The 26,671-nt window shown below is 41.9% G+C and overlaps 1 protein-coding gene across 8 annotated transcripts in view; it reads left to right on the forward strand.

Annotated features, from left to right (window-relative positions):
* Window positions 1-2,899: 2,899 nt before the first annotated feature.
* Window positions 2,900-26,671, forward strand: part of LOC129190911 (rap1 GTPase-activating protein 2-like) — a 100,280-nt gene continuing 76,508 nt past the window's right edge. For 2 of the 8 annotated variants that reach the window (XM_054793675.1, XM_054793676.1), the window contains exons 1-2: window positions 2,902-3,024; window positions 18,593-18,628. In XM_054793675.1, the coding sequence (XP_054649650.1) occupies window positions 2,984-3,024; window positions 18,593-18,628 (77 nt within the window). In that variant the 5' untranslated portion in view covers window positions 2,902-2,983. Of the gene's footprint in view, window positions 3,025-15,476; window positions 15,733-18,592; window positions 18,629-21,214; window positions 21,665-26,671 lie in introns of those variants that run through there. The other 6 variants (XM_054793680.1, XM_054793678.1, XM_054793684.1 and 3 more) reach the window with 6 other exon arrangements.

A 26,671-nucleotide genomic window follows, 5' to 3' on the forward strand; every position in this document is an offset into this window, starting at 1 on the left:
CCGGCCTTCAGAATAAGAGCGCTGTTTGCCACATCTCATCTAACTGTGTAAACTAAACAAAAAATATCATTACAGTTTGTTGAAGATTTTGTAGCAATACACAGAACCCTGACCTGAAGCCCATCAAACACCTTTGGGATGAAGTAGAACAAAGATGGTGAACTAGCAGGCCTTCTTTCAGCAGAAGAGTAGGTTCTATTACGCTTTTCACTCCTGGAGGTACTTTTGTTTGTACAGTGTAATCATAACTGCTTTTAACCAATTAAAGAGATGGGACTGGTGAGTCTTTCTACTTATTACATTTGCCACTAGATGACTCATATTGACATGTATATCAACTTTGTACTATTTTTAGCAGTAATGTATCAGTTACAGGAGCCATTTTAATCGGAACCTTTGGAGAACGTCAAAAAAGGAGAATAAAGCAGTTTCCAAGGCAACCCCAGTCAGTAGCCCCAATTAGACTTGAAAAACCTAAACTGTAAACAGCCTGGGGATGAGACAAAAAAAATCAAAAGATAGCCTGAAATATTTTTAGTTGCATTTATTTTCGGTCATTTTGGCAGGGAGAGCCTTGACAGATGTTGCTGACTGCAGCATCGTGCATGAGCATGCACCTGTTGGCTTTGTAGCGACAACTGTGGTATATGCACCCGGGAGGATGGATTTAATTAAATCTTCTGTTTCTCCTTTCCCCCCTTTATCTGCTTCAGAAAGCTCTGTGCAGAGCCACGAGCACGAAACAAGATCGATATCAAGTAATTGAGAGAGCCCGTTTGTCATGTTTTGGTTTTTCTGTGAAAAACTGAACCACAGTCAGGAGATCGAGGGTTAGAATCTCTGGGCATCTACTGTATGTGTGGAGTTGGCATGTTCTCCCTGTGCATGGGTTTTCTCCAGGTGCTGCGGCTTCCTCCCACAGTCCAAAAACATGCATGTTGGGGTAAGTGGAGACTTCGCAGCGCCCACATGTATGAATGTGAGCGTGAATGGTTGTTTGTCTAAATGCGCCCTGCGATTGACTGATAACCAGTCCAGGGTGTACCCCGCCTCTAGCCCGAAGTCAGCCGAGACAGGCTCCAGCTCACCCGTGACGCTATACAAGCAATATAGAAAATGAATAAGTGAAACTGAACCCTTGTGTGAAATTGTGTAGCCTTTGTTCCTCCACACTGTGGTCACTGTGGTGGAAAATTTCACCAGCCTTGAACAGTAAACCTTAAAAAAAAAAAAAAAAAAAAAAAATCACATGGCTGAAATGACAAAGGCCATAATCACAAATGAAAATTAAATCCAAGTTAAATTTATGGGTCCAAAAGCGTAAAATGAGGCTATACAGTATATGGAAACAATTCAGTCATTAATCATCATATCACAAACTGTGTATGTTTCGTTACTCAATAGCCGTCATTTTGTAGATACTATGCTGTATATGTTGGGATGTGAGCAATTAAAGGATGGTAGTAAGGTACAAAAAATGATTATGTAATTTGAAATTGGTGGCATACTGAATATTAGTACCGTTATCCCTCATTTATGGTGGTTAATTGGTTCCAGACCCAATCATGATAAGGGAATTTCTGCAGTAGTAGTAGTAGAAGTATGATTCCTTATTTATAAATGGAATATTTTCCTAATTTAAGCATAGAAAACCGGTTTACAACCTTTTAACTATTATTTTTAACATTATTAGAGCCCTCTAGACATAAACTAACACCCCTGTAGTCACTATTTACACTCATATTACCCAATATAGTAGACATAATAAGAGTAAATAAGCCAATTAAAACATAAATAAGACTCGTGGTTGTGTGTGTTGCTATTAATATCTTCCCTGAGGGAGCAGAGTGAGTGTTGGACAGGAGGTGACATCAGGGGTGCAGAGTTGAGTGTCAGCTTGCCTTGGGTTACGGCCACAACAGTAGCCTATGTTTTTATTAGAGATTTTTATTAGGCATTTATTATTTTATTATGGATTATTGTGGCTGTTGTGAGATAATTCCTGTTGTTGCGGATACATTCTGGTACATCAACGTCTTTGAATGTGTCTTTTGAATGGATTCAATTTGCATTTTAGCCCATTTAGCCATTTCTATGCTTGAAAATGCTTAATTTGGGCCAACAGGTAAAGCGGGTCAATTTGCACATTTTTGACTAATGCTGTGGTCAACCATGAAACAACATGCATCCATCTGCTATGCCGGTTATTCTCACTAGGTAGGTATGCTGGAGCCTATCCCAGCTGCCTTTGGGCGAGAGGCGGGGTACACCCTGGACTGGTCACCATCACGCTCACATTCATACCGATAGACAATTAAGAGGATAAGCGGAATTGAAAAAGGATGGATGGATTATTTGCCCAGAAAAATGGCAACGGCTTTGTATTCTTCTTTGATATCTACAGTATCTAGTCATCCTAATCCTTAATGAAGGCCCTTCTCACAATTTGGTCTTATGTGTACCGTTGGCGCTATTAAGAACAGACTCCAGTAGAGTATATATAGAAAATGGATGGTTGGTGATATCGTGAAGCCGCAAAATTCGAACTACAAAGTGCCGAGGGACGACTGTATTTGACTTTTGGAGAATTGTGCTGTCTTTCTGAGAAATACACTTTGCAAATTCCAAATGCGTTTTATATATATTGTTATGCAATAATGTTTCAACCTTTGTTGTCCTTTTATATCTTCCTCTCCTTTCTTGCTTCTGCCGTGTCCGCCCCCAGTCTAAAAACGCTTCAAAGTAGTTTAGGCGTAGCCCTCTCCATGGTAACAGCATCCTTCCCATGTTTGCACACTCACACAGACACTCTCTCTCTTACATCTCATAATTCTGTCCTACCCTGAGCGTTATCGTATCACGGTACCCTCCCCCCATGTGCACTGCCTCTCCATCCACACTCCTATGCTCCCTCTTTTTCTCATACGTTCCCTCAACCTCTCCTGCTCTGTCAGCTAATGCTGCGTTGTCCACTGACAGCAAGATGTTCACCCCAGCTTGCAAAGGATCTTCAGGGGAGCCGAGGTAAGGCAGCAACCTGGGAGCCAAAAGACTAATGGGAAGCGCAGGTGTTTTTTTGTGTAAGTGTGAGAACTCTCCATCTGGAGTCATGAGGCTTGGTACGACTCATTTGCTTTCTTACCAAAACAAGTAATGCTTTCTTGTGCTTCCTAGTAAATGTCCCTGAAATGTGTGGTCTATAGCATTATATAAGTGGGTATGTGCAATTGTGAGTGGGATCATGATGGCATTTGTCTTCTGTGTACTGCTGCAACAGTGCTGCAATGTCTGGGTAGTAGGCATCTCTTGGTTTGTGACACCATATGGAATGTTTTTTGTCGTTGGAGTGTATGTGAGGAGGATGGTGAGTGGCAGCATGAAGTTCCAATTCTGCATATGTAAGATGAGAATCATCCTCTTGTTGTTTTGAATTACCCGAAAACATTGCAGCCTTGTTGAAGTTGTCGCCAAGGAAAATAAAGATGGTGAGAATATGATGTTTTATTGGTAGTAGTAATATTTTTAAGATGACGGAACCAAGTAATGCGTTGCCATGCACAAACCTTGCGTGGCAGTCCGTGGGATAGATCTCGGTTCATGCTTAAATTGTCAAGCTTGTGTGTGGGCATTTTTTTCAAGCTCATATCCACATCCATACAGTACATGGTGAGTTTTTCAAAGCCAACCCATGGGGTTGTCTGCCCTACTGTATGCGGTACAAGAAGGAACAGCAGGATGCAGTGAAATGTCATTTACGCTCTCGATCCTGCGTTGAGGCGATCGTAAACCTCGAGCAGCTGAAATCCGCCGGTATTTTGCTGTTGAATGAGAGAAACCCGAGACGTATACAACACACTTACTAATAGCTTGCCACTGTTCTTTTGTTTGGCTTCATGTTGCATAACAGGACAGTTGATGTTGACAGATTTTACACTGATGCAGTCTAACGTGACAGAAGCAGCTTGACTTGTTAAAATAGAAGATAAAAGACGTGTGACATAAGAGCAGACAGGGTGAAGCAAAGGGTACGGGGCCAGCAAACAGACGAATATACTTGTAGATCCAGACTGGCAAGGAAACCGTTGCTGACGAGAGTGTGTAATCATCAAATAGAAATCACCTCTGATTAGCAGTGGAACACAATCTGAAGGATGTAGCACGCTAACAAACGCATACACCCGGGGACCTTTGACCCCAGCTACTTCAGGCATCACCGAGAGTGTGTTATTCAAAATCAGCAAGGTTGTTGAACTGAGTTAGGTACAGTCGATAACAGGCTTTTAATTATTTACAACAACAAAAATAATACAATTTAAAAATATGATTTATTTGCAGCAAAAAATAGTTTAAAAAAAATGTAAGTACTGCACGCTTCCAGTGACTGGCAATAGGTCGGACATAGAATGAGTGAAAGTGGTAAAAAGGAAAAACATAGACTCTGAACCTAGCTCTGTACATTCTAACAGAGATGACGAGATAAAAGGCAGCACGGTTGAGTAGTTGAGAAGTAGTAAACACAGTCAGGAGATCCACGGTCAAATCTCTGTTGAAACTGTGAGGCGTTTGCATGTTCTCGTGTTTCCACAGGTTTTCACTGCAGTTTTGTTTTTTTTTCCCAAATGCATGTTTGTCTAATTGGAGAATCTAAATTACCCGCAATTGCTTGTCTATATATGATTCTCGCCACGCTAGTCAATCACAGGGCACATGCAAACAAACAACCATTCACACACACATTCACACCTACAGACAATTTAGAGTGTCTAATTAACACGTGGAAAACCCACACATTTTATTCTTATATCATTTTTGGTTCCAGATTAATCACATAGAGCAACAAAACTTTGAAGGCACTTTTTCTCTGTTAGAAAATATTCAACAAATCCCTCCATGGGCAATCACACAGACAAAGGCATCTTTTTTCCTGATTGATTTTCATATTCACATAAGATTAGGAGCTTGTAAATTGCTCTAGTAGCTTGCAGGAAAAACTGCTGACACGACACTACACTTGTAAGAGCTTTTGCAGCAACTCTGTAATACGCATCCGCTGATCCTTGCTCGGTATAAAAGTACTAATCCACAACCTTTCAGGTGTTTGTCCTATACGTATACAGAAGGAATATGAATAGAGAAATTAAAATGCATTTATTTTGTACAGACAGTACATTTTATTTTCTAATTACTAGTGAACCCTATTTCTATAATCTTTCGACCCCTTTGTGACCTGAAGTACTGTGGAGTGCTGATAAATAAAATGTTAGCGCCTTTTCTTAGCATACTGCCTTTGCATGTCATCACTTGGTTTGGTTTGGTTTAGTTTATTTGAACATGAAGGTTACAATAGAATACATCTCATGAATCATTTCACAGTTCCACATGTCCAAAAGGAGTAGGAAAAAGCAAAGCTTATTTAATCCTACCCCCCATCCGTCCCACATCTTGTACAGTCCATATTATTCACTTCCTGCTTTCCATATAATATTTTTATATAATAATCCGTGTAATAATAAATAATAACAATACACAACAAGCGTGACAGAACAATCATTGGAATGATCAAGACTCTTCTGCCTTACATTTAAATACGTTGTTGGGATCGGGCGTTCAGATTTATAAAAACGAATAACTACGTCTTTGGCATTGAATGAGTTAAAGTGTTGTGATTTAGCCGCTGAAAGGTCTGTGAATATTCTCATTTATCCATGTCATTGTATTCTCAGGGCATTTAACCGATGGCAAATAGACTGTTCAAGTCATCTTAGAAGACATTTTTCATCAGTTCATGCTGAAAGACTAGATAGGACAGCTGTAGTCCCTAGCTAGTCGAATCCATTCAATGCTCTGAGAATGGATGCAAACGAAATTCAGTTTAGAGAGTCAAAACAGAAGTGCATCGCACTTTGTCTGCTTTTCGGGTTTCGACAATGTTAGTAATAACATGCATTGTAAGCAGAACTACAGTAATGTAGAAATGTATGCGCCTTACTTTATGGTAGGAAAAATGTATTAAGAACAATTGAATGATCTCATCTGCCTACAGTATATCTGCCTATGTAATGAGGATCAAGTTGTGTCCCATTTCTTAGTGCTTTCTTTCTCTTGGCCCTTGGGTTTAAGGGGTAGGGACAAGGGGTATGACGGAGGGGAAGGACTAAGAAGAATTGGGGTTCAGCCTTATAGCTGTTTGAGCATCACGGAAAGGCTCTAAAAAGGCTGCAAGACGTATCATTGCCACTACACATTTTATTTTAGACCTTTGTAGCTTGGAAAATAAAGTGTGGGAAAGTGTAAAAATTGCCGTGTTCTCAAGAGTGCACTTGACTAAGTTGTGAATCTGTGTGGGTTGAGCATCATGTGTGAGAAATTGATTGTTGGCCCTTGTGATTATTTCCCATTATGTTTCTGACCTTTAGTGGGTGTGTTCCTCTTTGTATTCTGACAGAGCTGCAATGAAGGGGAAGTCTGATTCAAATGTTTTTTTTTCCCCACTGATCAATACTGTCTAAAATAGAAGAATGGGAAAAAAGAAGCAGCACTTGCTTGGTGTGTATGTGTGTGTGTGTGTGTGTGTGTTTGTTGGGAACTGTCACAGCTTGTTAATTTGCACGCATAAATGAGCATGTCAACTTGTGTGAGTGCATCTCAAAGTGCATTAGTGCATGCAGTAAGTGTTCAACCATGCACAGGAGTCGATGGATGTGTACATGAGCATATATGTTTGTGTGTGTTTGTGTGATCTTAAGGAGTGTGGGTGTATGGGCGGGCTTGCTGTCACTTCCACTGAAATACACCAAGAAGCACAGGCATGGAAGGGGGCTGGGTACTATCCAGTGCTAAATAACTTGACTTTATACAAATAGCTGATGGTCATTTGTTTCATGTCCTGTGTTTGTCGCTCTGCTGCCGTCTGGCTGCCGCCTGTTTTAGTGCACACTGTCCTGCAGAAGGCGGAGCTGATTACACACACCTCTGTCCAATTACCTGCATCTTCATTAGCTGCTGCAAGGCAGCCGTTTGATGCCAGTTGTTCCTTGCATTCACCTGCTCACCTACAGCCGTACCCGCTCTCCTGGTGACCCCTACCTGGTCTTGTCTTGTGTACAGTTGTATTGATTCCTGCGTGCTATCCCGCAGTTATTCCAGCCTGTCGCTAAGGTTAGCTCTGCTACCTTTTTCAGCAGCTCCTTTATTTCCACCAGTGTGTTTTTTTTTCTCCCTGCCTTTACTTTCCACGGCGGTGTTTTTTGTTGTTTGTACTTTTTCTGGCTTCACGCCCTGAGTCCTTTTGTTACCCGTTTTTGTACACCCTTGTTTGGCTTGAGCCACCTTTTGTATTAAAGCATTTTTTGTGCTGTACTCTCTGCATCTTGGGATCCCAAACCCGGCCTTAGCCGAAAACGTGACAGTTTGCATACATAGAGATATTTGATAAGATCACATAAATCCTGAATCCTAGGTGTTTACCACTGAGCAACAGTAACCACAAAGCTACACATGGAGTTCCTAAAGTTGTTCAAGTTGTTCACAAGCAGGGGCGCCACTAGGAATTATGGGTCCCAGGAAAAAAAAAATCACCTTGGTCCCGCCGAATCTGAAATTAGCAAACCAAGAGTCAAGTTTATTTGTAGTTCTCAACATAATTAAGGTGTTTTTACTCACCTTTTTGTCTCTCCTACGAGGTTATGCATTTTCCTACAGCATCTCTTACAACATCATATGCAAATAATATGCAAATTAGCCAATGGCGCCATCCCTACTTTTCTTACTGGGGAGTTGGCAACAGTGGTGATGGGGAGACAGGGCTGTTTCTTAGGCTAACACAACATGCTAACTCTCTGCTAGCTTATTTCATTGTGAGCACTAAGCTAACAGGTTCACTTCCACGATACACAGACTGGCTAGGCTACCATAAAAAAACAGTCACATATTGACATTCCTTCACTCACCTTTCTCTCTTTCCTTTTTTCACTCCCAGACTTTTTTTTTACTTGGCACTGGCAGCATTGTTTCACTTTGCTCTAACCCAACTGCTGACTGACAGGCAAAGTGCTGCAGCTACAAAGCACGTGACTAGTAGTGGACTAAACCATTCCATGGCACTATGGGGGGGTGATCAGTCAATATGAAAGATTACTTTTGGTCAATGTGGATATTTAACTGTTACTACCAGATACAAAAGATTGTTTTCATCGTTTTGTGACTATATGAAAAAAAATCACCACCAGATAGCAAAATTCTTTACCTATTTACCGAGGCCCCTGTCAGTCACCGGCCCTTGGAATCGTCCTAACATGCAAACTCCATACAGACATGCCCAACGGAGATTCAAGCTTACAGATCTCCTGACTGAGTGGCCGACATGCTCACCACTCGGCCACCGTGCGGCCCCAAAAAGAGAACAATCATAATGTAATGTAGGTTGTTGTCTGTCTGTCTATAATAGAATAAATTTGAACAAAATAAATACCGGATAGCATTGTAAGTTTGTGTACATGACATGTGTTGTACATTTATGAAGTGTAGTATGATATGGCTTTGATGAATGATTGAATGACTGCAGTGTAGTTTTGTACACTTGTGTGATATTTACCTTAATCAAGTGGTATTGTATTTCTGTTTATTATTTCCCTGCATGATTGTCATTTGGTGTGCAAGTAGACAGAGATGGTTGGGACAGCAGCCGTTAGTGGAAAGCATCAGCTGAGATTCAAAATGAAAAACCCTTTTAGAAAACCACATACCACATATGACTAAATTACCTTTTTTTAGAGGCACGGAGCGAGATTTGAGGAACAGTTCCTCACATCTGTCAGGCCGTTTCACCTCCTGGGACAGAGTCTAGTGACAAACAACCTTATCACAAAGTAGAGAGAGAGAGCAGGAAAGTGTCTCTGAGGCAGGAATATTACCAAAATGTTCAACTTTTGTCTCGTCAGACCACAGAGTATTTTTCCAAGGGTCTTGGGGATCATCAAGATGTTTTCTGGCAAAATTGAGACGAGCCGTAATGTTCTTTTTGGTTTTCATCTTGCCAGTGTCTTTCCTATCATGGAGTCATGAGCACTGACCTTAAGTGAGGCAAGTGAGGCCCGCAGTTCTTTGGAAGTTGTTGTGGGGTCTTTTGTGACCTATTGAATGAGTCGTTGCTGCGCTCTCGGGGTCATTTTGGTCGACCGGCCACTCCTGGGAAGGTTCACCAGTTCCATGCTTTCGCCATTTGTGGATAATGGCTCTCACTGTGGTTCACTGGAGTCCCAAAGCTTTACAAATGGCTTTCTAACCTTTTCCAGACTGATAGAGTTAAGTTAGTGTTTTAACAGGGGGGGCAATCACTTTTTCACACAGGGTCATGTAGATTTGGATTTTTTTTCTCTCCCTTAATAATACAAATTTTCATTTAAAAACTGCATTTTGTGTTCAGTTGTGTTGTCATTGGCTAATATTTACATTTGTTTGATGATCTGAAACATTTAAGAGTGACAAAAATGCAAAAAAAATAAATAAATCAGGAAGCGAGCACTTTTTCACACCACTGTAAATGCAACAATTTTGTTTTTTGATCCTATTTTGCATGAGTTAAAGTCAAAGACGTCAAACTTTTCCTGTATAAACCAAAGGCTCTCAAAGGCTCCCTCAAATGTTGAGCACATCTGTTTGAATCTGTTAGTGAGCATTCATAATTCATCCACGTCACAGTTGTGGCATATCAAGATGCTGATTAGACAGCATGTTTATTGCACAGGTTGGCCACAATAAAAGGCCACTTCAAAATGTGCAGTTTAACCAGTCAGCACCTGTGTTGCAAATGGAGTGGATGATATGTTATAGACTACGAGCACAGGTGCATTTTATTCAATGCAGTTAAACTGCGCATTTTAGAGTGGCCTTTTATTGTGGCCAGGCTGTGCAGCAATCATGCTGTCTCATCAGCCTCTCGATATGCCACATCTGTGAGGTGGATGAACGATGAATGCTCACTAGCACAGATTTATGAGCAACATTTGAGAGAGGTGGGCTTTTTGTTTACATAGAAACAGTCTTAGATCTTTGAGTCCATGAAAATGGGAGCAAAAACTATTTTTGTTGAGTATATAATCTCCATTTCTCTACATAAAAAGCTTCCTAAATTACCTGCATTTTTATTTGTATCCACTTGAAGGCAGTGCAACCAACTGCAAGCCTACCAATGTCGTATTTTCTTCTATAATTTCTATTTATGTTGGCGGTTGTGTAAACAACACATCCATTCATTTAACTGGTTCATTTTACTAAGTCAAGATATAAAGCATGTCAGAGTTCACACAATGAGTGAAAGATCAATGTTTACTCTCCTGCTCCCTCCCTCCCTTTTATCCACTCTTGACATGATGCAGCTGTTATGTCCTGTTTTTTTGTTTCCTATTCCCTGAGTGTTTCTTATTTTGGTAATTCTTCTTAAATGTTCTTGTTTCAATGTGCAACACATAATAACAACCATAACAATAACCACCCAAAACTAACAAAAGTGTCAGTTGTTGTTTCTTGAAGTCATAATAAAGACCAAAAAAAAAAGAAATGCTGTAAGTGTTAAAGAAAGTTAAAAAGACTGTTTGCAACTTGCTCCAAATTACACCTTTTTGAAACCAAAAAACATAAGCACACCACTGCCGGCTAGCATATGTTACCAAGAGTGGTTTAAAAGAACGAAAGTACAAAAAAAATGTCGATATTTTTCACAATTATGAATTAAACTGCATAAAATTTGTCCTAAATTTTTGTTTGTCAGTCTTCGAGTTATGTTTTTGTTACGATAGGCTATACTTTCAATGATAGCTAACGTTAGTAGCTAAACTTTGCCAAATGTTATCATTAGCAAACATAGCAAGTGCGTGTGCTACATCGGCGTCGTCAAAGCAGGAAGAGACCGGATATAATGCTAGCAGTACGCTTGAATGTTGGCGCCCTGTTAGCAGCTTGGTGCCTATTGGTGCATTTTCTCCGTCTTCTAAGCTTAAGCAAAGTTGAAGCACTGTTCTTTGTAAGGAACTAGGCCTAAACTAAGGAACGGATAATGCATTTTTGCCGAGTATGAGCATGAAACGAGTACAGCTCGTCATTATCCGTACTCGGGCTGAAGGAAATCCTCACTGGGTAACTACTTATGTAGCCACTCTTCACGCTCTGTGATTGGCCAGTCACACACAGCAAAGACTTGCTGCAGGCTGCAGTCAGAGAGGAGCCGTGCCTCACGGTTCAACTGGCAAGACAGAGTTGAAAACGGCTCGTGTGGCGTTGGTCACAGCGTTTGTATCTAAAGTTACTTGGTAAACTTGTTTCGTTACGTCCGCGGTGCATTTGACAAGACAGAGCTGTGAACGGCTCGTGTTGTGTCGGACACTGCCGTTGTTTTCTTTTTCGTCTGCTTGCTTCTAATTTGGCTGGTGATATAAAGTCAGTTGGAAAACTTTGCTCGTAGCACTGAATGTGGTGCTTTTGAGAAAACTACAGTGAACAAGGCTGACGGATTATTTCCCTGTTTGCCATCACTGGATGTTTGCATGAATCACCAACTTCACTCAGATCATTTAAAAAGAATAAAATAATAAAGTCTTACAGATCACTTACACACATACACAGTACACATATAGCTGAATAATAAACAATAAATATGGCAACTTCTGATCAATCCATGTCAATTTCAGACTTAAAATAATGTACCGATTTAAGCCCCACCCATTTCCGGGGAAAACACACTCATTTCTGGTTTATGCCCCGCCCACTCAGAGTACAGCTACAGATAGAGATCATTTAGATGGGTTTGTCGCTACGCAATACGTACACGGAACACATCTGGGTTCAACGCATGTACAGAACGCGTCTACATCCGGTCGGCGTATTTTTCGGCAGTCACGTGTTAGGCATGTGTAATCTACGCCATCTGTCAATCTATTTTACGCCAGCAAGCAATGTACGTCCACCCCCCACTCCCAAAAACCTTGTTAAGATAGATAGAAATTTGAGAAATTACAACATAATCAATCTAGTTTTTCTTAGATCACGTCCATGGTGCAAGTGGACAGTTTATAAGCGCTCTATTCTTTGTTCCATACATTATTTTACGTTTTTTTCGCCACTGAAAAAATACAGACTGAAGCATTTGCAAGGAAGATATGTTTGGATGGTATTTCTCCGTTTAGGAAAAAAAACTTTACCTGAATCGTCTCGATTAATCCATCATTGCACTCTGCATATGGTTGTTTACGTTGAAATATCACTGAATTTTATGTTTGACTCTATTTATTTATGTATCTTACACATAACCGGCCATGACGTTTACGTCTGCGCTACATAAATGCTAAGTTTTTACGTAGCTCAGTCTTGGTGGATGTCATAAGACGATAAAAAACATCCGCATGCTAACAATGTATTTTTAAAGAGTCACTCATAAAATAACCTCCCAATGTATTACATTTATGAGGTGTGGTTATTGACCATTTGTGTTCAAACATTTAAAAAATAAAAATAATGGTGAAAGCACGTATTGTTTTGCAATTTGTGTTCTCACTGTGCAGCGGCGGGTGCTGTTGACAGGTCCCCCCCAGCCAGCCCAAAGGCAGTCACAAGCCACGATGAGTTGGATCGCTACGCATCCGAAGAGCAAATGAATTGCTATTACATATATTCACCAGAAGTGTGCTACTCACGAACCACACTGAGTCATGTTAATGTGAGCCAGAGAATAAACACAGCATAATCTGTCATTCAATTGTGCTCATTTAAAAAAGTTCTCAATAGCCAAAGTGTGATGGGAGAACTTTGAGAGGCACTGGCCAAGATCAAATATTTCATTTTTGATGAAATGATGGAGATTTTAACATTTAACAAATCAATTTATTTGTAGTTGTAAACGTAATTAAGGTGGTTTTACTCACTTTTTTTGTCTTTCCTACGAGGTTATGCTTTTTTCCTTATGCAAGTGATATGCAAATTAGACGACGCCGTCATCTAGCCACTTCTAGGGCAGCCAATAGCTACTTTTCCGACTGATAAATTGGCAACAGTGCCTATTAGTCACTGGACCTTCTTAATCTGGTTGAAGGCAGCTGTTCAGTGCCAGATTGCTCCTTCATTCCTCAGCAGCAACCTGTGCCTGCTTGCCTGCCTTGTATTTCCCATGTTCGTTAGCTTTCTGGCCGCATTACCTACCGTGCTGTGAGTATTTTTCCTGCTTGGCTACTTCCAGCAGCAATCTTGTTTTTGTGTGCATCAGCTAATGCTAGTACCTGCTTGGTTTTCAGCAGCGATTTCTGTTTCACCTAGAGTGTGTTTTTTGTTCCTGCAGCACTTTTGGCGAGCAGCGTTTTTTGTCACTGCTTTTTCGGTGGCTTCGCCCTGTATTTTTGTTCTCGGACAGTTGAATCGTTTTTGTATTTTTTGTGTTTGCCTTTTTCCTCGACGGAGGTCACTTTTTGTATTAAACCTTTTTTCACTACCTTTGTGTTCTACTCTGCATCTTGGGGTCCAACTACCTTAACTACCGATATCAGGCATTAGAATGTCACCAAATTTGAATATTTGAGTCTGAAATAAACTAAAGCATTATAATATTACTTAAATTGATCACTGTCCTACATAATACCCTTTTTGTATAATATTCAAGATTCAAGATTCAAGATTCAAGAGAGTTTTATTGTCATGTGCATGGTAAAACAGCAGTTATACCATGCAATGAAAATCTTATTCTGTTCATTCTCCCAAGAAAAGAAAGAAAACAAATGAAAGAATAAGAACATAAGAAACATAAACACATAAACATATATACCAATAAATTAAGCAACAACAACAGACGAGACATTAATACAAGTAAATAATACAAATAAATAAATAAATAAAGTGCTATGAGTGTGTGCGTGTGTTGCGTGCGGCGTGTGCGAGTGCTTCGTTGAGGAGCCTGATGGCCTGTGGGTAAAAACTGTTTGCCAGCCTTGTGGTCCTGGACTTCAAACTCCTGTAGCGTCTGCCTGACGGTAGGAGTGTGAATAGTGAGTGTTGTGGATGTGTGCTGTCCTTGATGAGGTTGTGTGTTCTTCGTAGGACTCTAGATTTATAAATGTCTTGCAGTGTGGGGAGGGCTGCCCCAACAATGTTCTGTGAGGTCTTGATCACCCGCTGGAGTGCCTTCCTATCACGTGTTGTACAGTTACCGTACCAAACAGTGATGGAGGCGGTAAGGACACTTTCGATAGTGCATCTGTAGAAGCAACTCAGGATTGTGGTGGACATGCCAAATTTCCTCAGTCTTCTCAGGAAGTACAGTCTCCTTTGGGACTTCTTCAGAATTTGTTGGGTGTTGTGAGACCAGGTGAGGTCCTCGCTGATGTGTGTGCCAAGGAACTTGAAGGTTTTCACCCTCTCCACCTCAGTCTCATCAATAAACAGGGGTCTATGCGGCTCCTTTTCCCTTGTTCTTGGGTCGATGATCATCTCTTTAGTCTTATCTGTATTGAGAAGGAGATTGTTATCACGACACCAAGCTATGAGGTCCGCCACCTCTCTTCTGTATGATGTTTCAACACCACCAGTGATCAGTCCGATGACTGTAGTGTCATCTGCAAATTTAATGATGCTGGTGTTGTTCTGGGAGGCCACGCAATCGTAGGTGAAGAGCGTGTAGAGGAGTGGACTCAGCACACACCCCTGTGGGGTCCCAGTGCTCACAATTCTTGAGCTGGATGTGCGGTTGTGGACTCTGACTGACTGGGGCCTGCCTGTGAGAAAGTTAAACACCCAGTTACAGAGGGAGGGTGACAGGCCAAGTGTGAGGAGCTTATCTGTGAGTTTGTGGGGGCTGACTGTATTGAATGCAGAGCTATAGTCTATAAATAGCATTCTGACGTATGTGTCCTGGCCCTGTAGGTGAGAAAGGGCTGTGTGGATGGCAGTGTTGACTGCATCATCCGTGGACCGGTTCTGGCGATATGCAAACTGTAGAGGGTCCACGGTTGCCGCCGGGATGCTCTTTTTGATGTGGGTCATGACTAATCTTTCAAAGCACTTCATAACAATAGGAGTGAGTGCTATAGGGCGATAGTCATTCAAGCAGGTCTTAATATTTAATACTAATACTTAATATTTCTTTTAGTCAGGCTTTTTGTGTCGAAATTTCATGTTTTCTTTCAGTTCATTTAGTTGGTTGAAGTGTCAGAATGAGGAGGAAGGGCACCAGGAAGGACACTCCCTTTGCTCGCACCAGGGGTGTGCTTAGTGTATACCACTGTTTCCAGCTGTGCTTGTTGAAAACATCGATGCAGTCGATTGATATTGTCACTCACTTATTATCAAGTAATAATGTTTTTGTGATACAGATCAATGAAGAGTGCACCTGTAGGAGTGAGGGTGAAACAAACCCACAGGCTCAGATGGGAGCTTGTGGCCCCTCCCTACCTTAAACCCTCCCCCTGCATCCACCATGTATACGTTGCGTGCATGTGTGTGTCAGGGAGTGCGACTTGAAGTTTGATAGGAAACTGACCGGGCAGTCAAATCAAGAGAAGAAACAATTGCCGAATAAGAGCCAGGAAGAGAGAGAACGTGGTGAGATTCCGTCAGAGAGAGACAAAGCGCAAGTGAGAGACAGCGACTGACAGCAGAGCACACTTTTCTCAGAAGAGACTGTCTGTGAGGAGTTCAGTGGGACAAGAATGCTGAGGAGGAAAAGAAGCGTGTCATTTGGTGGATTTGGATGGTACTGTATGTGTGAATCTTTTCATTCTTCCATCCCGCGTGCTTTATCTGCACATGCACATTTCCATTCATTTCTTGTCACCCACATATTCAGTGTGGTTTTATATCAAGTTGAAGTGTTGCTGCGGAAGTTTTGATGTGTGCGGTGCAAAGGAAGGATGGGTGGAGTGCTCATGCTTCTCCTCTCACACCCCATATGAGAACGTGTGCATGTCTTTAGCTGTTCTTGTGAGTATGTCTCACTCTGTGCCGTCTCCATTCAGCATTTGCAATCAACAGGCGCTTTTGTATCTGCCTGTGGATACTGTTTTTGTTGTTGCCTCCATCATGGGACTCTGAACATGACGCTGTCCTAGCCTGTTTTCCTGTCCTGCCGGTTAGATGATAATATTCCCCTGATGCAGTGCAGATGAAACTGCCTGGGAGCCCATTAACTGTGGAAAGTGCTGACACACTGAAGTGGACTGTGTGTGGGCTGGCTTCCTTGCTGGTGGTTGTCATATTCCTAGCTGAAAGCATCCCTTTAGAGCACTTTGCCTCCCCAAATGGGTTGAGAAGCACTGCTACCCCAACAACAAAAACAGAAACAAGGAAACCTTTTTAGTGTTTTTGGCCAAAACACGTTTTTATTTCAACACAGATAAGATATTGATTTTTTTCATTTGTGACAATAAACATATGAATGAAGGACTATCATCCTGTGGTAATTGGTGATTGTCAGAGGAAGCGTATTAGAAATGCATAATTGATCCACATCAGTACGCCAGTTTGCTTATCAGACAAGAAAGGGGGGGACAATTCCACTGTGACACTATTACATCTTGTCACCGGGAACCTGCAAGGTCTGAAAACATATGCATCCCAGTGCTTCATTGATTTGTCAGCTTTTAATTGCATGCAGCCTTTTTTTAGCTCAGCGCCTTGCTGAATTATTAGCTTTTGACCCTGGCAATATTTCTAATAAACATGTTAATTAGGGACGCTCCGATCAGGTATTTATGCTGCTGGCACCGATCATTGATGAGTGAAATAGATTAGATTATAGATTAAGTGTAGGGGTGCTCCGATCGATCGGCCAACGATCAGCATCGGCCGATTTCCATGGAAAAGCGTGGTATCGGCAAATGTCGATACTTGCGTTACAATGGCCATCACATCCGTCGATCAGCTCCGCCCCCATTGCAGCCTCCAGCCTATAGCGACTGTCTCCCGCCCACTTTCCTTTCACAAAGCCAAAAGAAGTATGGCTGCCGTGTTGGACTCACGTGTTGTTGTGAGAGTGATAGAAGTTTTGCAAATGTCTCGCCGGGGTGGCGCGTCTTGTTGGGGGGGGCGGGAACTTGGCAGGGTGTGGTGAGTTGTCGAGGCTGGCGACGTGATCATCGCGGGCCTCCCTCGCGCACGGCCCGCCACGCACCGGCAACGAGCCTCGCCAACCACAGCTTCCCGTCGCCTCCCGTGGGTGGCGCCCATAATCCATGATTGGATTTGTCGGCCTGCCTGTGGGTCCTTCCACATTACATGACATATTTCAGAATGCACTTCTTTCTAGTGTTCTCACATTATCCACTGAAAACCTGAATGAAAAGCAGGCTTGCAGGTGCCTCATGTCCTTGTTAAAACATAATGCTACAGACGAACAGAAGATTCATGTACAAGCTAGCAAGCAAACTAGCTCAGCGATGACACAGGAGACATGGTAGGACAGCACAAAGGACATTGATTGACAATGGTCTACAGCTAATCAGGACACAGAACACAATGGGCAGTGCAGACAGAGAAGGAAGAGATAGACACTCAACTTTCCACAATGCAGTTCTTCTTAAAGGGCCAGGCTCGGCCTTTAACAGCGTTCATCCATCCATCCATCCATCCATTTTCTATACCGCTTCTCCTCTTTAGTGTCGCGGGGGTATGCTGGAGCCTATCCCAGCTGACTTCGGGCGACAGGCGGGGTACACCCTGGACTGGTCGCCAGCCAATGGCAGGGCACATATAGACAACAACCATTCACACTTACATTCATACCTATGGACAATTTAGAGTCGCTACTCTAAATTGCTGCCACTACAGCGTTCATTGCTGTAATATAAAAAGCACCAAAAAAAAACTGCAAATCCACGAAAGGTGAGCCGCGATAGAGCAAGGGGATACTGTATACGTTGGATTTCACTTTTTTATTTTAACAGTCCGCGTTAGGTCTGTGCTTTTTTTTTAATTGTCTGTTGCTGGAGAAACATCAAATTCAATACATTATAATTAACATTTCCTACTTTGCATGGTTAAAAAAAGTCTCCCTGTAAGTCCTCGATTGGAAGCCGTTCCACATGATTATACTGTACAGTGTGCACCCAAATTAATTGGATTAAAGAATCAATTTTATAGCAACCCCCCAGATGAAATATATGGCCTAAAAAAATTGAATTTGAAATGCTGTTATGGCTGATATGCTACGGCTTATAAAAAGAACAAATACAGTAGCTCTTGATAACATTGAGGATCAGAATAGGTCTACGTAACCCTCAGCAGCTACCAGACATGAATGACCTGTTTTAAAGTCTGGAGAAATGTTGCCCATTCTGTATGCCACATGCATTTCCATCCAATGAATCCAGTGGAACATGTGGATCAGATACCAGTAAAACGCCGGAGTCAATCTGACAGTTAATGGCGTTGGCGGAGCACCCAAGGGAAACACTGTGACGCACAAATGGAGCCATATATCGCCCTCCCGGACTCTTTAATATGCATGGGCTCTGTCTGTAACATGTCCACAAAAGGCATTTGCTGTGAAGAACCTCTGCCTTTGAGAGGATTTGGGCTTAATTTTAATCATTAACTTTCTTTTTCTCATGTTCCCGTGCAGGATTGACAAGGCAACTTTGTCAGCACTGAAAGCCCGGTGAGTACGATGTCAATTCACTTATTGCGGTAACAAGTTGTTCATCTTGAATCAGCGCACTGAAGGATGTTTTCAAGTACAATATTACACCCCTTTGTGAAGTTCAGACCTCTTGCAAAAGTTGGGGAATAACAAAGTGGACCGTTGTGTTTGTGTTTGTTTGGCCATTTGCAATTGTGAGTGCCCTGAGCCAGTCAAGACTCATAATGAAGACATGCTATTTCACTATTAAGTTAGAAATGCCAGCCACAATTTTGCACCACAGAAATAAACCAAGCGACTCAAAATGATTCACAAAGTCAGGGAAATTGCAGTCATTTCATCAGTGTACCAGTCATGACCCTAGCAACCGGGACGAAATCCAAATGCTTAGCGTGAGCACATGGTCAGCGTGGGCAAGTATGGGGGTGACGGAGTCTGGCACGGTTTGAAAGGTCAAGAGTCCAAGGGTACTTCCTGGTTTACAGTGGATGGTTACAGGTGGTGCCAATCTGAATCTGAATCATTCTGAATCCGAGACGGGTGTACAGGATTCCAACGAGTCTAAAGTGAATCAAAAAGGTGATAATAAATCCTGTATCTGCACCTTTATGTTTTCTCTTGTCCTTACACCACCCATCTAACCATTCATAGAAATCTGTTTAACGTTTTTTTTATTACGACCCAAAGCACCGCTAGCTGCTTTAGGGGGAAGGAGGCCGTGCCACAACAGACGGAAACCGGGGTTGTAGCGCAAGCCTGACGAACAGGCTAAAGGCTACACCATGACTCCGATTCCATCTGTTCTGTCGATCATTCATTTCAAATGTGTTTGGTAAGTGCGTTAGGCATGTTAAAGGGATTAAACATGGAGTGTGAGCCTATCTATTTAGCTAGCTTAGATAGTTTGATTCCATCGTTGCAAGCAAACAACAGCAAGTGAAGAGAGATGGGGAGGGTTCTGGAGCTGAATCTAATCTACTAATTACAACAGCCACATTTATTGCAAACGTTGATGGGAAATCTACGTCAAGCTAGCAGGAGGTTTCGGAGGGGGACGAGTGAGCTGGCGTAGCGTATGGTGGTGCCTTGATGCAGCAGCATAATCCAGGCTTTATTCGAGTGTCAAAAAAACACGTAGAGGAAGTAGGGCATCAGAGGGGTTGCAAGTGTGTCGTACTTCTGGAGAGAGTGATTCGTGACATGGACGTCCTTGCCGCTCGCCCTCCGTTGGTAGCTTTTAGATCGTGAGTGCGGCGTGCGACTCATGTGTGCTATGTGCGCTTCATGTAAGGCTGTCGTACGTTCAACTCACTGGCGACGTACGTCTGTGGGCATCGTACGAGGCTCGTGAAGCCCACTCACTTTGATGCAAGATGGGCGTACTGGCTTCCGATCTATGGCTATCGTGACCGGGAGAACCAGATTGTACAGTGAGAAGAGCTGCCCGCCGTGACCGGGTAAGGTGCTTTAATGTCGGACACGCCATGTGCTGTCTGCAGATCCATGCGGGCCATGCGATCCTTGCGATTTTCCCCGTTTTTGCACGTTGCCAGCACGTAAGAGCAAGTACAGTACGTCGGGATGTCTTAAATGAACTCCTGAGTCACTCACACTTTACACACACAATACAGCACACGAGGCACATGTAAAATGAAGTAATAGAAAGATTAAAAATAAGAATTAAATGAACCTGTAATTTAAAATAAAAAAGAATAGCTCCTTGCCTTTATCCCTGTGTCTTATTGGAAGAGATAGAACAACAAATAAAACAATCCTTTGGCCGTCTCGTCTGTCATCAAAAGGCTCGCTGGGATGTTGATTCTGGTCTTTCTGCCAATAATAAGACCACTGCACTGCGTAGTTATTACTGTCGCTTTATTAGGAGCACATCCTTTAACATGCTAAAGGATACAATCTTTATCCTTATTGATTGGACATTGGACAGTCTATCCAATTGAGTTGATATTTTTATGCAGCAAATTCTGAATTCTTTTTTTTTTTTTAAACACATTTTAGCATAATTTTACCTTTTCTGTTGTGAAAGCGTTGTTGTTTATTGCTGCACTAATATGAATATTCTGATTGGGAGCCAAGCATCGCTAAAATCCAACTTTCAATTGGTGTGTTCATTATATGTATATTCCCCTGACTTTATCAACTATTTACAGTCTTATTTGGAGTCGTTTGAATGATATATTTTGTGCAAGATGGCGAGTGTCATTAACTACTTGCGAGAGGATTCATTCAGTGACATGACCACAAATGTAGTCGGGGGTCCGTGGTGGTGTTCCAATGAATCACTGACCCCCTTCATGTTGTCTGTGGTTCCTGTGTGAACATTTGACAGCAGTTGTTTCCTGGCACGGTACATATTTATAGCAAGTGGCTGATACTGCCAACAGGTTTCAGGCATAAAAATCCCATGTTACTACTGTGTGTTTTATGCATGTTCTCATGGATACACTCGCACACCTCGCATCTGGGCCAGGTGTCATTAGACCATTGCTCTGGAGTGGCTCTGAATATTAATGAGTGAGTCGTGACTCTTGCTTTAGTGTGTCTGTGGACGTAATGTGCTGTGCTTTTGATCTCGCCATTTGGTCTGGCAAAGGGGCTCTCCTGAGCCCAGAGAGCATAGAAAACGGCATATTTGCTAAATACATGCTTGTACTGTCAGTCCACAGCACACACTGTACAAATAGATTTCTTAATAAACCTCATGTAAATGAGATCAAGGTGCCCCAGAACATCCCGCCCACCTATCACAGTGTGCTTTCCCCCATCATTAATCTCTGCTGCTCCACTACAAATAGAACATGCCGCCAGCCCCAGAGCTCATTAATAACTACATAATCAATCCCGGGTACGTGTGGCTCCTCGCGGCGTACACTGGCAAACACTTGCATCTCTTTGTGGCTTTTGTCTTGAAATACGGCTGATGAATATTGTAAGTAGGGAGGAGAGGAAGAAGAGATGAGCGAGAGGGAGAGGACGAAATAGACAGTTGTCAGCACCGTCATCATAATATTGTGTGACCATGCCGCGCAAACTATGGTGAGTGACTGCTGGCTTTTCTGCATACACACATAATACTAAAATGCATTCCTTCCATCAGCTCATTGTGTTTGTTCTGATATGGATATGATATAGAACTAGTAGGGTTATGCTGCATGTTATTGATTTGCATTATGTATTAGAACAGAATCTTCCAGAACGTTTGGCATAAAGCAGCGTTGAAATGCAGCGTATTTGCTGACGGAAAACGAGCATCTGTCAAATTTGTTGTCCCATTTGCACTTTTCTCCAGAACTGATGTCATTTGCATGTGGCATGTAAAATGAGAGGCTGTGCAGACACCAGCAATTCACTCTTGCAAGTCAAGCAGCATTTATAAGTACGATATAAGAAAGAACAAAGTTAGTGGAAAGCATATACAGTGTGGAAAATAATTATTTGACCCCCAGCGGATTTAAGTTTACATCGTTAGAGATGTGAAGAGTCCGTCATTTTTGTTTGGGTTATTTTAACAGGCAGAATATTAACAATAGATTCAGAAAAAAAAACATTAAATAAAAGCTGATAAATTAATTTGTACAGATGCAGGTGGTCCTCAGGTTACGTACGAGTTCCATCCTAGACTGTGAAGTAGGTCAAGTTATTGTGTAAGTCGGATCTTGTACCTACATTAGACCTAAATTACCGTAAATTCCGGTGTATAAGCCGCTAGTTTTTTCTTAAACTGTAAACTTTGCGGTTTATACAGCGGTGCGGCTAATTTACGGCCATGTTCTAATCTTGTGACCTCGCCTTTACTTGAGAACTACTACTAATCGTTTAAATGCTGTGAGGAAACCGTAGCTCTTTCTTTGGCAGGAGCCAATCAAGAGCCATAAGCGAACTCACGACAAGCTTGTCAACCCATTTGGAAATCGCAGGAGGTCATCACCCCCCATGACAGTCTGACTCTCGGTGTCATGTTACAAAGAACGCTAACCTCATCACACAGCAACTTAACACTCAAAAGGGAGCTAAGAAATATGCAATACATGTACCAATACAAGTTTAAAATATACTATTTTAACTTCTTCCCATAATGCATTTTGTCAAAGCATTTCAAAGCTGCCTCTGTCCACCAGAGGGAGCCAGAGGATCCTCTGACTGATGAATGATATATTTTTTTTTCATAGCTCATGATCGGGTCCTGTCAAATAAAGAGCTGCCTGGTCCTCACAGACTCGTGCGCACCACAATATGCCATTTTATGACGTGGACATGTGCGTCTTATAGTCCGGTGCGGCTTGTATATGTACAAATCTGTTTTTCTGTCAAAATTTAGAGATTATACACTCTAAACTACGGTAACTACTAAGTCACTCACACTGTACACAGAACTCAAAAGGATATAAAATCTAGTAATAAAACACTAGATAACACAATAATCAAATGAAACAGGAATAACGTAATAAAATATAATTAAAAAAATAAAAGCCAAAGCACTAGCAACCTTTGCATTTCAATAATAAGACTTTGCTGCTGAGTTATTACTATTACTGTCGCTTTCTTTTCTTTTTTTGTTGTCCTGTCCAGCCAATAGGGCAGATAGTATTGCCACCCCACGCCGACCCCCGAAACAGGACCGCCCCGCCCAGGGAGTAAAATATTCCATTTATAAAGAAGGAACCCTACTTCACTTAACACGGTTGAGTCTTGAACCAATTATCCGCGATGAACGAGGGATTGCTGTATTTGGAGAGAGACGTGTGCGACCCTGGTGACCCGACTACAAGAGCAATCTGGTCTGCGCTTGCCAACAATGGTTTATCCACCAAGTACCAAATTATGTTTTGCTTCGGGATTAAATACCCTTTTGAGTCATTCAAATTCAAATAAATTCCTAACATTTATATAATGTTATTTTTCTGGGTTTTTTGTTGACATTCTGTCGCTGTTATTTCCCCTACTGTGTAAGTAAAGTTATGCATCATAACAGTGACGCTTTTATTGCGCTAAAGAGAGCTTTGCCACTCATCACATCACATCACAGCCACTAATGTCGCTTCTGATCTCCTCTGTTCTGCATGAAAAGGATGACTTATTTCTCGGAGCTGTTACAATTCTGTGCCATTGTCTCGTTCCCTGTCCCCAGTGACATCTTCATGTCTGATATCGTTTACATGCTGTGAGCAGGCCTTATGGAGAAGGAGGTGTTATGAACAGACCGGCTGGCTCATCCACAGATTGCTTTCTTCGCACATTGCAAATGTCACCTCTCGCTTTCCTCCTCCCTGCAAAACATGCATTTGCTGCTCAGGAGAGAACACATGTCACTCATTAGGCATGACAGACCCGCCTCTTTCGGGCTCTCTTCACATCATTTCCAACGGAGCCGCTGCTAACAGACATACTGTACAGATTAGCACCTTCTTGCATTTGAATGTATTGACTCTTTCACGTGCAATAGGACCAGGGCTGCAATAGATTCACTGGATTTTCGTATGTGGACATTTTCCATGAGAATATACTGTATGTGAATGTACATAAAGAAAAGTGAATAGCATAATCATGCCCGGGACAAAGAATTAAAGTGTAGTTTAAAAACGTTTTGATCACATTGTTAACACACTGTACCTTTATTATAATGATATTATGTACATAAACGGTGTTTATTGTTACTGGGATGGTAATGAAGGCGAGGTAATACCTGGTATGTTTCGACAATACAAATGTAGGAAGGCGTTTCAGAAATAGAATAAAGCATGAAGAGGAGTCTCTCTATATAGCCTTTCACCTCGTTTTATCAATCCCTGGCGTAGTTTTTTTGGGCCCAGCTGTAAATGTTATCTTCCTGGCTGTATCATGGAAAAGAGCAAATGTGCTGCAGCTATTTCTGGAGCATGGCATTTACTCTATGGCCTGGCCTCACCTTCTATATTGCACAGAACAATGCCGGCTTATGGCCAGCAAACAAACACAGCACCAAATGTCTGCTGGTATCATGTTTACTCAAGCAGATTGTTGAATAAAGCTCAAAGCAAACAATGGTTTCTTACACAGAGGCTGTGTGTGTGTACAGAAGTCTTAATGAGCTGTCAGCTTTATTGCTGAGGTTTATTTGGCGCTATTATGAAATCAGTGCGCACACGGTTACAGTGTTACCTTCTAGTTCAAGACAACGCCAGCACAAATGGAGGACAGAGACATGATTCATTATGCAAAATGAGCTCTTTTTGTGGACCTGTTACTACATTGTTTCCTGTTGAATTGCTTCATGGTGCTCTTGAGTGTGGGAAAGGGGTAATGAAATTAGGTGGTTTCGGTTTGTAGAGATGATTTCTTGAAGTAGTGTATATGGGAAGCGGTAAAGTCCCACCGATCTCAGCTCTGCGATAGAGAGGATGTTGCACTTCCTCTCCTCACGCCTCCTCTTTTAACACATAGAATACATATCGTAATATACATGATATACATATCATATAAGGGCAGGCTTGAAAGCTCAAAGTTGTGTTTGTTTTTCTAAGTGAGTCGTAATGATATACAGAGAGCTGAAGTAAGGGGGGAAGGCCACTAGAGGGCGCTGTTAACTCATTTTTCTATTTTCAGGAAGGCAGTATTGTCCCACCTGTTGAAGCCTAATGTTGTACCAGCAGCTCTGCACTCCACAAGCAAAAAAGCCTTTACGGTGTCAAATTTGCAAAGTAGTTAAACCATATGAAAGGGAATTATTATTCTTTTCCATAAGCTAGTGTTTTATTTACTTTTAATCAGCTTGACATCCACCGCACAAATCTAATGTACATATAATTAGGGTTGGGCATCGTTTGAGTTTGAGCGATTCAATTCGTCGTTTCCAATTCACGTTTCTAACGAGAACGTTAACCAAAGCATTTTATTTTTAACAGCGATGGATGGATGGATGGATGGATGAACGCGCATTGTGTTCTGCATCCTTGTGGTGTATTAGAGCGATCTATTGGTGCACTGTTCTTTGTGTTGTTATCGTAATTGCTACTACTACCAGTAGAGGGTGTTGCACACTCATGTTGAAGACGCGTGCAGCTCCACCTGTTTAGTGTCTTTAAAAGCATATGAGGCACCCACAGTAGACAATAGCCGACCAAATATAGAGCCACAACAGTCCTTATTGGATAAGGGAGAACCCGCCCATTGTGTTCTGTGTCCTTATTGGCTGTAGACCATTGTCACTCAATCTTCTTCATGCCATCACTAGCAAAATAGCTAACTGCCAATGAACAATAGAAGGAGAAGAAGAATCAGCTAACCGGCTAAATGAATCTTTGGTACAAGCATTAGGATGAGGAGGAGGACGACGGCAGGAGCAATATGTTTTCTCAAGGATACAAAAATGCCACAGCCGAACGGCGCCAGGACGAAGCACCGTCAGAGGAGTGAAAGGATTTTACTTATTGCCGGCTACTTTGGGAACCTATCCCCCGCGATAAACGAGGGAACACTGTATATGAACGTTTTATTAATGACTTTACTATGAATTTTTCACAGGGCTATTTTCAACCAGTACATAAATAACCATTCAACTTGAACATAAATGTCTCTGTACGTAGGAGTACACGTTCACCGTACATTTTTCTTGCCGAAATTCAGCCGAACGTTCGCGCGCCGTCGCACACTGTACTGTCCGTGTTTGAAATCAGCTTCTTCTTCGTTGGTGTTATGCAGACATTTTTCCTGGTCGGTGGGTTGGCCAATCACCGAAAACAGACACCGTAGATTTCCCGGGAGAATCAGAATGATAGCTCCGGTTCCCATCGATGCTCGATGCCCAACCCTACATATAATACACTATTTTAAATCTGATAAACACATCTCCATTCATTACAATTTAAAGGCAAGACAACTATTTTCCTGTATGCAAAACACTTCACTGTATGTAGAGGTAGCAAGTCTGTTGCCATGGCAGCAAGAACTGATGGTCCAGTGTGATTCATTTTCATGGTGATAGGTCATTACTGTCCCACCGTGGAACCAGTTTTTGAACATGGCCATTGGAAACAGACCGGTGCAAAGTCAATGGTTGCACATGAA

This window comes from Dunckerocampus dactyliophorus, chromosome 12 (genome assembly GCF_027744805.1).
Source record: "Dunckerocampus dactyliophorus isolate RoL2022-P2 chromosome 12, RoL_Ddac_1.1, whole genome shotgun sequence".
NCBI lineage: Eukaryota > Metazoa > Chordata > Actinopteri > Syngnathiformes > Syngnathidae > Dunckerocampus > Dunckerocampus dactyliophorus.